Source organism: Nomia melanderi, chromosome 7, assembly GCF_051020985.1.
Source record: "Nomia melanderi isolate GNS246 chromosome 7, iyNomMela1, whole genome shotgun sequence".
In the NCBI taxonomy this organism is placed as follows: Eukaryota; Metazoa; Arthropoda; class Insecta; order Hymenoptera; family Halictidae; genus Nomia; species Nomia melanderi.
Window position 1 is genome coordinate 4,705,878 of NC_135005.1, and position 12,018 is coordinate 4,717,895.

Below are 12,018 nucleotides of genomic sequence, written 5' to 3' on the forward strand. Positions count from 1 at the left end.
ATAAACTTTTACAATTTAATTAAAATATCCTTTATTTATAAATTACAACTGTTAAATGAATTACTTATCTAAAATTTGAAATACTAATTTATTAACTATTTTTTAAATTGGAATTTGAACAACCATGTTTCACTTGACTGGTATAAACATCATATCCAAGAGATATAGTATTATCATAAAGAACTCTATATTTTGTTGGTAGGAAATAGAAATTAAAAATTTGTGCTGGGGGCCAAATAATCCATTCAGCTATGTACAATTTATAAGCTTTGCTGATAATCTCATTTTTTAATTCAGACCAACTATTTTTTTCTAAAATGGCTAGTGTTAAGAAAAACATTGTTATATAAAGTGGAGAACAAATTAATTGGTCAATAACAACTTTTTTCAAAACAATGTCAATTGTACGCCCTGGTAATTTGACATCTAAATATTTGTACCAATAATGACATATTATACCAACCGACATACCAGATATAGCCATGTTTTTAGTTCTCTTTGTACTAAATTTATCCCACTCACCCTGTAATAAAAATAGAGAAAGGCAATAAAACTTTTTCATACCTATGTATGCAACTACTACAACTGTATTATTTTCATACCTTTAATATTTCATAATGTTGTTCCAATACATCTCCCGTAGCAGAAAGAGAAATAGATATAGCTACATTTGTATAAAGTAAATATTTTGGTGAAAATAATTGAGTTTTGATATCATTTATCTTTTTAAAAATAATATTTATAGTCCTATGCCCACTCATAACCTAAACAGAGTAAAAATTTATAACCTACAAAATTTTAATATGAAAAACTTAACATACACCATCATAGCATGTAAACTTAAAAACTTATACGTAGATATAAAAGTAAAACTTAATATTAAATATCGACAATTGGTACTCAATATTTATTACGCCATAAAATATCAGGGCATGTATATAATTTAAGATAAAACCATTACCATTTTTAAAGAAACAACTTTAATATCGAAATATCTTTTATGCTAGAGTTTTAACTATTTTAAAATATGAATAACTACGCCAATTTATTCGTGATTCTATATAGTTGAACATTTTAAGGCTTGAAATACTGTCACGTGCATGATTATACTTATCAGATTTATAATAATCATATAACATAACTATGTTATGTACTGAATATATGGTATGAACAATATTAAATTATTATACACATTTTCATGTCACATATGATGGACATTTTCATTTATAAAAAGCAATTTTTTTATAACTCTATTTACAAATGTAATCGTAAAATATTAGATTAACGCGCAAGAAATTTGAAGGTTGATGAATGCTGTGCGATGTGTATGTTTCAGTCCTGTTTACAAGTTCTAACAAATTAATTTTTTTCATTAAAATATTTTTCTGAAATCTTTCTTTTCAATAGATCTCTTATAATATTCTTTTTGTAGAATGTTTTACGTAAAAATTTCATTATATTCTCAATTTATTATAATGTATTATAGGGCTGTTGACTAGGAATTCGCGAACACCATAGTGACTTTCCCCTCATGGAGAGTTACCCCTCCATACCTGCTTTTACCTGTATTTGACACATATAAGTAGAATTGCTCATGACTTCTCAGCCTAAGGCAGCTCCTACATAGAGATAATGGGGAAACACTGTTCAGAGTCACTAGCATAAGGGGAGGTTGTTCACACCTTTGTGTTAAAGAATTTGTACACATGACCTGGCGAGTACAAATTATTGACCTCAAAGTATTACGATGTAACATATTATTTAAAGGAATAAATTATAATAAAAATAATTATAATTTTGACTACTAATAATAAAATTGGTTCTCATTAAAATTCTTATTATGCATAATAATTTTAAGTACATATGACGTCATCGATTTGTATGTACCAATTGTATTTTTTTTAGGAATTTCAAACAAATTTATGACTAGTTAATCATTGTTATTGCTTCTTTCCATAATTAAATTTGTTATAGTGAAGTTTAGTTCAAACAAAGAGTAATTACTAAAGAAATCATATCTGAGTGCATGGACGGGGTAATAAATTTAAATTACGCGCGCTTTTCAGTGTGACGCACAGTTTTTCGTTTGGCGCCTAAACTAACAAAAAAGGCGGGTGTTGGGTACGCGTTATCAGCGATAGGATTCACTGGACATCAATGCGATAGACAGAAGTACGTAAACAAGGTATTGAAAATTTTTAAAATTTCAACGGACTTCTGTTGCACATATATATCCGTATATAAAAACATGTCTCAGCCGTCAGTAACAGCGTACTTTAATACGCGCAAACGACAAGCAACTGACGATTTGCGAAGCAAGGCAAAAGTGTTGCTTCTTGAACGGGATCAATCAAAATTAGCGAATAGCCAGAATCGGAATTCACTGAATAAAGATATTTCCGAATCATCCGAATCACTAACTTCAATAAAAGAGGAAAACACAATGGTTACGAGTCCGAAAATGATTCTCGTCTCAGGAAAAGAGGTAACGAATACTCGTATTGTGAAATCTAATTCTGCCGTTCGTAATATACAATTCGATTCCTCTAAACCAAATACTCAAAAAACATCTAAAAGCAATCCTCGAGTCCGAGCTGTACGCTCTAGGAAATTATCTGGGCAAGAGGGTCAGATAGACATTCGAGAAAGCTTCCAAAAGATCACAGAAGATTTAGATACAAACAGAGTGTTATTTGAGAAAAAAGGAGCATTAAGCCCAAAGAAAAAAGCTTCAGGAACGCCAAAAAAGAACAATGCTGCTGTTGAAAGTCTGTGTATGAACATCTCAAACGATCAATCTGTGGTTACTTGTGTTACACCAAAAAAAGCATCGACCATGGATAAATTGGCAAAACCCGAATTGTCTATAACTGATATAAAGAACAGAATTAATAAATCAAGCAGACTCATGGAATTGAAAGCGTCTATTGCAAGGTTCAAAAACTGTGAACAAAAATTAGAGAAATTACAAAAACAAAATGAATCTAAAAAACCACAGATACAGAAATTTGAGAAGATTCAACTTGAAATACCAGTTAGGTAATATATTTAGGATAATAAAAAAATTTGTGTAATATTTGCTTATGTTATTTACATTATTTTTTTGCCATATTTGTTTCAGTCCACAGAAAACATACAAATCACCAAGTAAAATAGTATTAAGTCCTATGAAGAGTAAGGAATTATTTGCAGCCAGTCCTCAAAAACGAATTTTATTTGAACCTAAGGAATCAACACCCAGTCCAGTGAAGGGTAGTCCAACAAAAACACCAGCTTATCAGCAGTATCTATCATTAGCTGAAAGTGGAACTCCTGCTTTGCCATTACCTTACCATTATAGATTTTTAGCAGAAGCATTTAGATGTGTAGACACGGTATATATTTACATAAAGGAAATTCACATGCAATTAGTGCTTTTATTTTATGTGTATAATGTATTTGGTTCTTTAGGTTTCAGCAATGCTTTTTAATCGCAAAGAAACAATAACATTTAAAAAGTTGAAGCCTGCAGTTCAAGAATTATTGCGTAAAAACTTTACATTGGAACACGTAGCACAAATTAAAACTATTTACCCAGATGCGTACATTTATCAGCAGGAGAAGTATCGCACATTTGGTTCTACATCCAAGCAAGATAAATATGAGCTAATTTTTACACCTATTGTTGAAGAGAAGACTGGAAGAAATACACCTGATGCAGATGATGTGTTGAAAACAGCTTCCGAAGTTAGTATGGGACCGAAAGTATTGTTGGATAGACGAAGAAAGTTCTATAACATTTTGCTGGGTAATAACAAATCAAATTAAACGTGAAATTTCATTTTAGTTATAATTTAAAATCAATTGTTTGCGTTTTAATTACAGATAAAGTGAAGGATGAGCATGAGAAATTCTTACTTAGTTTAGAGACTCCAATGCGTGTACCAAAGGAAAAGATTTTACGTTGGCATCCAGAGTTTAATGTTGAAAGTTGCAAATCGATTGAACAATCTGAATTGCCGCAGCCACCAAATATAGAAAAAATATTGACTGCGAAGGATGTTCTTGGTAAGATTACTGTCACAACTTACCATCTAATATTTATTAATTTTTTGTTACTAACTTATTTGTTGTTAATCTCTTATATTTTTAGACAAAGCAAAGTCATTATTCAATTGTGGTACACGCATGGAAAAAGCATTGCAACGACTAGCTGAAGCAAAAATGACTTCAAAGTCATCTCCAGAGAGAGACGAGAACAGTGCAGTACAAACTGAAGATGGTATCCGGAAAGTTAATATTACCGTTGTGGATACACCACCCGCTACACCTACCACACAAAAGAATTTCGTTAGTATGTCATTTAAAGGCATACCAAAGGCCCTTTTAGAAAAGGTAAAAGTTTTATATTAAAAATATGAGGATTAAAATTAAAACAATACAATTTACATAAAAGTGATAACTAGTATTTTTTGTTACCTTTTCTTAACAATATGTTTCTTATGTTAGGTTCGAGCAAAACAAGCAGCTAAAGCATTGGAAGCTATGACACGTACACCGGATGCTAATAAAGAAGCTGCCATGTATTCAAGGCTTCCAGAATTGAGCAAAATCCTGCGTAACATTTTTGTTGCCGAGAAGAAAAGTGTGTTGACTCTTGAATTCGTGATTGGAAAACTAGAGAATTCTTATAAATCAAAATTGAACCCCAACGAATTAGAAGAGCATATACGTTTGTTATGTAAACTACTACCCGTATGGACCAGTATACACAATGTTAGAAAAGTAGACTACTTGAAATTGCAAAAAGAAGTTGATCTAGGAAAGGTCGTTAAAAGATTAGAAATCATAGCTAATGATAAAGTAACATCTAAATGACATTAATTGACAATATAAAATAATTTTTCCCCTTGTTTCGAATTTATGATTTATACATGAATCATTATTAATATTGATGATAATTATTTCCTTGTATTTCACTGTGTTTGTTACAATCTATTATATTATCTCATCACATTTGCAATGAATGTTATTTAATGTAATTCAATTCTGGTTCAAGGTGGTAAATGTAAGATTAGTTTCTCTAATGTGCACAAAATAAAACATACTCTTTCTTGTGCTCCTTATAATTTTAAGTAAAATTATCATATTAAGCAATATTTCAATTTTTGGTTCAGTTCATGCTATTCTTTACAAAATAATATTGTAACATTTACAGAGATAGAAATTAGCATCTAATTTGTGATTAAAACACTACTTTACAAAATATTATAACATATATGCACTTATTTTACCGTATTATGTTTATTCTAATGAAATATTCATATTTTGTTACAAAATCATTTTTCTTTCGTAAACTATGTATTATAATTAATCAATTTAATAAAAACAATGTAACAAATAGTAAAATTAACGAGAAAGTATAAAAATACTTATCAGCCGAATAATAATTATTAGTATGAATTTATCATTAAAAATAATGATCGTTTAAAGAACATTTCTTATTTGTAGGAAATAATTTTTCCCTCCATTCAATTTATGGTAAAACAGATTGCTGCCTTATCATTGGTTATCCCAAATTTTCTAACCTCTACTACAAAATTGTTTGCTGTGTACGGTCCAAAAATAGATCAATTATAAATATTGAATTTTATGTAAATAAACTTGTAAATCATGTTTATAACGAATATATTATTTAAGAAACCTAAGAGCAAGTAAGTGTATGTCAATTTTTTAATAATATAATTGTTAATATACATGTTAGGTTAATTTATATCTAGTCAAAATGTTTCAATTTATCATTTATTTACAGACTTGTTCAAAATATTAATCTGATAATTCAGACTTGTAAACAAAATTCTTTTCTTGATTATTTTTACGTACATGTTTGCTTTTCAGTATCTGATATAAATATACAATAGGTGAATATGTATTTCTGATTTGCAGATTTATTTTAGTGTTGTTAGAAAGTGTAGCAAGTGGACATAAGTACGTGGTAAAAAGAGAAAGGTTAGCTGACAAGTTGGAAGTAGTACGTTTTGATCCCTATGGTACGTTGTTAACATTTTTAACATTTTATTTATTAAATGCACTTAGAAAAAGAAAATAACTTGGGGTTAGATTTTAAGAGTTGTTTAACTGTTTATATGAACATAATAATAATACATTATAAAACTAGCAGAAACATTCTAAGGACAAAAAATTTCAAGACTTTTGTGTTACATCACATTAGATTGCATGGAAATTTGATTAAAAGATTTGTTATGCCATGTATAACCATAAACATGTAGAAACTAAATGTTGTTAACACATACAAAAAGATAATAGTACCTACTTCACAGATGATCATTTCTTTTCAGTGAATACTGCAGTGTTATACAGGGAACTGAAGAAAATTAGAAGTATATAAACTATAATTCATTGCATATATAGCCTATCTTTATAAGGTATTAGATAATTATTTGTAATAAAAATATGTGATAAGAAGTAAAATGCTAATGATATTTAAAATTCTGATCCTTGCAAATATTTTCATTACTAACATCATTTTCATTGTCATGTTGTGCCATATCTTGCGAAACTTTCTAATACATATAAATTTTATTCCTTCATTTTATGAGTATATTTAAAATGTTATGTATCATGTTGTAGGTTATAATTTTCATTCATACGTTTTTTTATTGATCGAAAGAAAATGTATATTAATATGACTTCAGCAGCATATAATGTTACCAGTCAGTCACCCATTAAAATATTAAACAAGTTTGATACATGTGTTTTCATAAAATACACAATAAAGTGAATTAGTAAAAAATTGAAAATAATATGTTTCCATTTTTTTCTCTAAAAACAGCAAAATGAAAAAATTTATATCATAAAAATTTTCATAATTTCTGCACATATTGTAATAAAATCCTGTGTAATCGTTAACTGCTGCAAATGGACTGTTAGACTGTTTAATGTTTTTATTTATTTATATTTTTTTCACGCATGTCTTACAATGTTGAAACTGTATGTATCTTTTAATTACACTATAATGTTCAATCACTGAAATTATGGATAATTTATTTTATGGGTTATGGGATATGGGTTAAATTATTTTAGATGATAAAATAGATGTACGTACCTACCGACCGATCTTTCTCAGTTTTGTCAATTATAAATTGCGATCTTAATTTTTCAACAAAGTGTATGCATGATTCTGTACTTAAAAAAAGGCATAGTAGAACTGCGTATCCACGTTGTCAAAACAAAAGATATAATTTTACCGAGAAAAACAATGCGATGTCGTTCGTAAATGGTTTTGAATAGAGTCCACGGATATCAAACGTCTTGCACACAGTTGTATGTATCGAAAGGAACAAGAGGAACAGGAGGAATGGAGGAAGGGAAATGGAGAACCGTCGAAATCGAGATTGGGGTAAGTTCCCTTTGATCTTTAACAAGGAACGCAAAGTTGTATTATTTCCACCTGGATTTCAAACGGTTTGAAATTCACGAGGCGTGAAACGCGTCTCTGTTCCTGCGTCTTTATCCTTCTAGCTGCCAACCCCTTCCACGCGTTCACTTTCGTCCCGCTCCACCGTGTTCCTCTCTTCTTTTTGGCGGTGCGTCGGGAACTACAGGCGTCGTTTACTGATGTTGCCAATTCAATTTCTCCTGGTGGACTATTGTCGTCGGTAGTAAGGGGGATCGCAGTTATAGAAGGGATTCCCCTGTCCGCCCCAAGTGCGAATCGTTTCTATCTCTCGCGATTGTGCGTGTGACAGTTTCTGACATTTACGTTTCTCGCGGTTCTTTTTCCTAAGGAAAACTTCTTCCATATCTTTGTTGAGGTCTTTAAGTACATATTGCAAACGCTCCAATGTTTTTCGTTCTTCAAGTCCAGTACTCTCGGGTGCAATTGCTATTATTCCATTTAACAGGAATTGGAAAATTTGGAGGTACACATAACCTACAAAAATGTAAAAAGCTATATCCTTATTAAATGTCATTAAAGTAGTAAACTTTATTGGATCCGCAACTATAATACGTATATATATAAACCAACAATGCAATTTCATTAAACAAAAAATAAACTTCAAGCATTTAAATTTAAGGCGGCTGATTAAATAGATGATTGGAGTCACTACTATTCTACCATATTAACATTATCGTAAGGTATTCCGAATTCCACCTAAACGGTCAGCAGGCAATTAAAGTGCCCCACATCAACCATCTCTGAGGGGTAAAAGGCATCAGAGCTGGCAAGAGTGGGAAGCTGAAGGGAGAGAGGAGCGAAATTAATTCTGCGAGGGCTGAGACGGTAAATCGCGAAACAAACGGGCCTTCGAGCGGAGCAGGGTTTTTTTTCGCGGCACAATGAGTTTCGAAGCGGCGTGCAACAGCGAAATTGTTAAAACGTCCGTTGTTTATGGTCGACTCGGTTAGAACGACCGGTAAAGGAGGAAACAGTACGCGACGAAAGAGCGAGTCGGAGTGATGGGGAGGAGCTGGGAGTTGAAAGAAGGAAGGAGGAGAAAAGCAAAACAGAAACGAAAAGGTGACGAGGGACGGAGAGAGGTGAAGGAGAAAGAGAGAGAAAGAGAAAACGGGAGACTCGTCTGGGCCTTGGCGCGTTTCAGTTGCCTCGCGTTCGAGGGCGTTTTTCGCCCGTGAGTTGTTCTTTGCTTATTACAGTGTGTGCACTGAGCTCGAGCTTGCTAAAGTGGTTTGCTGCTAATTAACTGCGTTATTTTTACAACTCTCTCGCTCTCATCTACCTCCCACGTTACCTCGCGCCTTCCCTCTCTCCGTTCCCTGACTGTTCTCTCACATTTGCAATGGGGTTCAATAATTCTGCGGCCGCAACGCCCTCTCTCGCTTTCTCGTTGGCTCTCTCCTCCTCCCCTCCGTTCTCTTACTGTGTTATATTCGCATTTTATGCGTACGAAACCACTATTTTTACCGCATGCACCTGGAAACAGGCTGTGTAGGATCAAGTTCAATGCTTGTGGATTTAAATCAATTTAATACGCATAAACCGTTTCGATGGAATCAAATAAAACCTATAAGAATCGACTAAGATTAGAATATTTTTATTGGAAGGGTATTAATTTCGATTTAAAGTGAAAAAGCGGAGGGAATAGAATAATTTATCGTTCATTATTTTATGTTCCCTGTAAATGTGGAATGAAATGTTCCCAAGCCTATTTTTTTTTTTTAAAATGGCTCTCGTCCCACGCTTTTTTCTCATATACTTACCCCACCGTCTATACACACTTGTACGGATTTAATTTTGCGAGCATATATTCTCTGTGTATTCTTTAAGAGCACGTTCGTGGAAGAAATTAACGAGGCAAAAATATCAGAAGGTTTTTCAATGGGCCGTTTCAAATGGTTTTCAAGCCCATAGCTACTCGACCGTTATTTCAGAATATGTTATCGAAGAGCGAATATTGTTAACTATATATGAAATGGTGGTAGAGAAAAAAATCAGTTGTTCGTATGAACTCTTCCTCTGACAATTTAAATATAGGTACGCAATTCAAAAGGAATCTCGAAATCGACTATGTAATTATAATATATTATGGAGCTATAATAAGATACTACTATTTTCTTTTATTAGCGTTGAAGATACTTATTCTCTATAGTTAAAGTCACAGTTTTATAAATGACTCTTAGTTTAAGGAAACCGTTCGAATGCTAGTCTGGACCACAGAAGTTTATGCATTTAGGTACCTATAGAGTTTTCTAACTTACAAAGTAGCACGGGATAAAGATTTCTAGTACATTTTAACATGATGAATATTAAATAAATACAGTTAAATCAGCAATATTTTAAAAAGTCCGTTATTCCTTATTATAATTTAGGATTGTGAAATATGTGTCACTTCGATCGATTATAAATCGCGCAACGTGTTAGAGTTGTCTATAGATAAGTAAATGCCTGTAACTACATAAGTAAGTACTTAGTTCTATACTTTACATAAAGACAATGAAATTAATGCTACAGATATTGTAATTTAAAGATATAAGATACAACATCGCATTGAGGAACTCAATAATTGTTTTTAATTTCATTTTTATAGTATTTTACCCTACCGGCCGATTAAGTGTTAAGGGTACGTAAGTTATGAATCTTGATAAGTTTTAACGGTACGATATTTGTCTAACTTCAATATTTCATCAGACACGAATGGAGATGAACTTTAACACTTTACTATTGCATTTGGTGTACAGTTATTGGTAGCTAACGGAGGTGGCGGAAAGGCTAAGGTGGTCGTTGTATAGGTATCATTCTACTGGCGTATAGTCCGCGGTAGTCACCCTTCTTTTCTTCGCCACCAAAAGGCTCTTGAAATAAATTGAAAATGGCTGGTATCGCCCCGCTCTCTGATAAGTGATACCTACATCACCTACACGCACACCGGCCGCCACAGAATTCCCTGGTATTCTTTCGTGTATTCGAAACGCGCAATTCTCAATCACAGGCCCCTCTCCCCTTTCTCCCTCGCTACCTACTTCGAATCCACGCGAATGGTCGATCAATTAAAACGATGTTAAAACGTTATATCAATCGCGTGTGCCCGCCGATCCGAGTCGATTCGACGGAGGAAAATTAAAATCGGAATAAAAAGGGCGCAGCTTCTCGACGGTAATCGAAACCGCGTGGAGAATTAACGAATTCAATTCGCCGGGGTCGGTTGACGCTCTATGTATTTATATATATCTATGTACGTATACATGCGTACAACTATGCTTTATTTGTTTTCTTTTTCTTTTTTTTTGGTTTTCTTGTTTTGGCAAGAGGTACTGATTCGCCAACAGGGGGTGGAGTGCGGCAGCGGTTAACAATGTGAATGTGAATCGTGAAAATAAAGTTCGAGTAAAAGTTCCGGCCTGTGGAAATTTTTACGTAATGAAATGTATGAGAAGTGGCGATATACATGGTGTTCCAGCAAACGAGCGCCAACTAAGATGTAGTTTTGTTGCTTTTAAGTAGCTTTCTTGTCCAAACAAGGCTCAGACTCGTTTCGACATATTTCAGTATCCTATTATTTATGTATAATACCTGTGTACAATTCAAAGTCAATTGCGCGCTTACTATGTAATTGGTTATACCAGTGACTACTATTGGCTACTGCAGTGACACCAAAACATAATTGTAAAACTTAAAAATTAATTAAATTTTATATCGCGTCACCGTGCGAATAAATTTAATATCTGCAGCAAGAAACTTTTATCAAACAGGCCTACTACATTAACCCTTCAAAGAGAGTTTTCATGAATTTGTAATTGAGCAGATTCTATTAGTACAGTACTTTTCATTGCTAGTATTTATAAATTCCAACGAAATCCACGCGTGACTAAATTTTATCAATGTATTCATGACTCTTTCGAAAAATATACGAACATCAGTGTAAACAAGAATTCATGAAAACATATGTAACTCGTGTTCCGTATTAATTCGAATAATTTTGACTGGCCAAACTGAAACCGTGTAAATGGAGTTATTATTGGTCAGTGCATTCATTTGTGTATGTACTAACGTGTATACATGAGTGTACAATACATGTAGAACGTCGTGCGTCCGATGGATGACAACAGAGCCTCGATGCCCGAAAACATTTTCCTTTTCCCATTCGCAATCGCGAGCCGGGAATATTTGAATATCGTCGATGGTTCCATTACGACAGATGGTCGGACTCATTATTCGGTGAAATCGAGCTCGTCGAAAATTTATGCACACTCTCGCGCTTCCGCAAAATCATTTCCAAAATTCACCGTGCTCGCTCTGCTGCTCGGCTAATTTTCGGCGCACACACGCGTGCCACATGACGTTATATATACACGACTGAAACGCGTTCGTGATGCGAACACACATACATAGAAGCAACGGTGGATACGTGTTGGTAAATACCGGGAAAACATATCGTGAGCGCGCGCGCGCGAAACATGTGCGGATCTACACGAACAGGAAAGGTGTATTGAATCGACGAGTATCATGCAGCTGACAGCTAGAGCTAATTGAATCTTGACTCTATCTATCTGTCGACT

The 12,018-nt window shown here is 33.3% G+C and overlaps 3 protein-coding genes and 1 long non-coding RNA gene across 11 annotated transcripts in view; 3 read left to right on the top strand and 1 right to left on the bottom strand.

Moving 5' to 3' along the window:
- Positions 1-14: 14 nt before the first annotated feature.
- LOC116424226 (mpv17-like protein 2) lies at positions 15-1,343 on the bottom strand. Of its 2 annotated transcripts, none has more exons than XM_031970339.2 (3): positions 962-1,343; positions 603-788; positions 15-523 (listed from the first exon to the last, which is right to left on the bottom strand). In XM_031970339.2, the coding sequence occupies exons 2-3, from the start codon at positions 759-761 to the stop codon at positions 92-94; spliced, it is 591 nt and encodes a 196-aa protein (XP_031826199.1). In that variant the 5' UTR covers positions 762-788; positions 962-1,343; the 3' UTR covers positions 15-91. The 2 variants fall into 2 exon arrangements, with proteins under 2 accessions (XP_031826199.1, XP_031826198.1); XM_031970338.2 differs by having other exon boundaries at positions 603-764; positions 962-1,340.
- Positions 1,344-2,062: 719 nt separating this feature from the next.
- Positions 2,063-5,359, top strand: dup (chromatin licensing and DNA replication factor double parked). Its single transcript, XM_031970217.2, has 6 exons — positions 2,063-3,039; positions 3,122-3,374; positions 3,451-3,787; positions 3,865-4,047; positions 4,133-4,374; positions 4,489-5,359. The coding sequence occupies exons 1-6, from the start codon at positions 2,249-2,251 to the stop codon at positions 4,855-4,857; spliced, it is 2,175 nt and encodes a 724-aa protein (XP_031826077.1). The 5' UTR covers positions 2,063-2,248; the 3' UTR covers positions 4,858-5,359.
- Positions 5,360-5,527: 168 nt separating this feature from the next.
- mRpL33 (mitochondrial ribosomal protein L33) lies at positions 5,528-6,471 on the top strand. Its single transcript, XM_031970587.2, has 3 exons — positions 5,528-5,693; positions 5,926-6,029; positions 6,339-6,471. The coding sequence occupies exons 1-3, from the start codon at positions 5,653-5,655 to the stop codon at positions 6,386-6,388; spliced, it is 195 nt and encodes a 64-aa protein (XP_031826447.1). The 5' UTR covers positions 5,528-5,652; the 3' UTR covers positions 6,389-6,471.
- An 807-nt stretch (positions 6,472-7,278) lies between these two features.
- The window catches only part of LOC143174703 (uncharacterized), a 94,800-nt gene continuing 90,060 nt past the window's right edge, over positions 7,279-12,018 (top strand). For 2 of the 7 annotated variants that reach the window (XR_012998928.1, XR_012998921.1), the window contains exon 1: positions 7,309-7,399. This is a non-coding gene — a long non-coding RNA (uncharacterized LOC143174703). Of the gene's footprint in view, positions 7,400-10,768; positions 11,053-12,018 lie in introns of those variants that run through there. The other 5 variants (XR_012998923.1, XR_012998922.1, XR_012998925.1 and 2 more) reach the window with 5 other exon arrangements.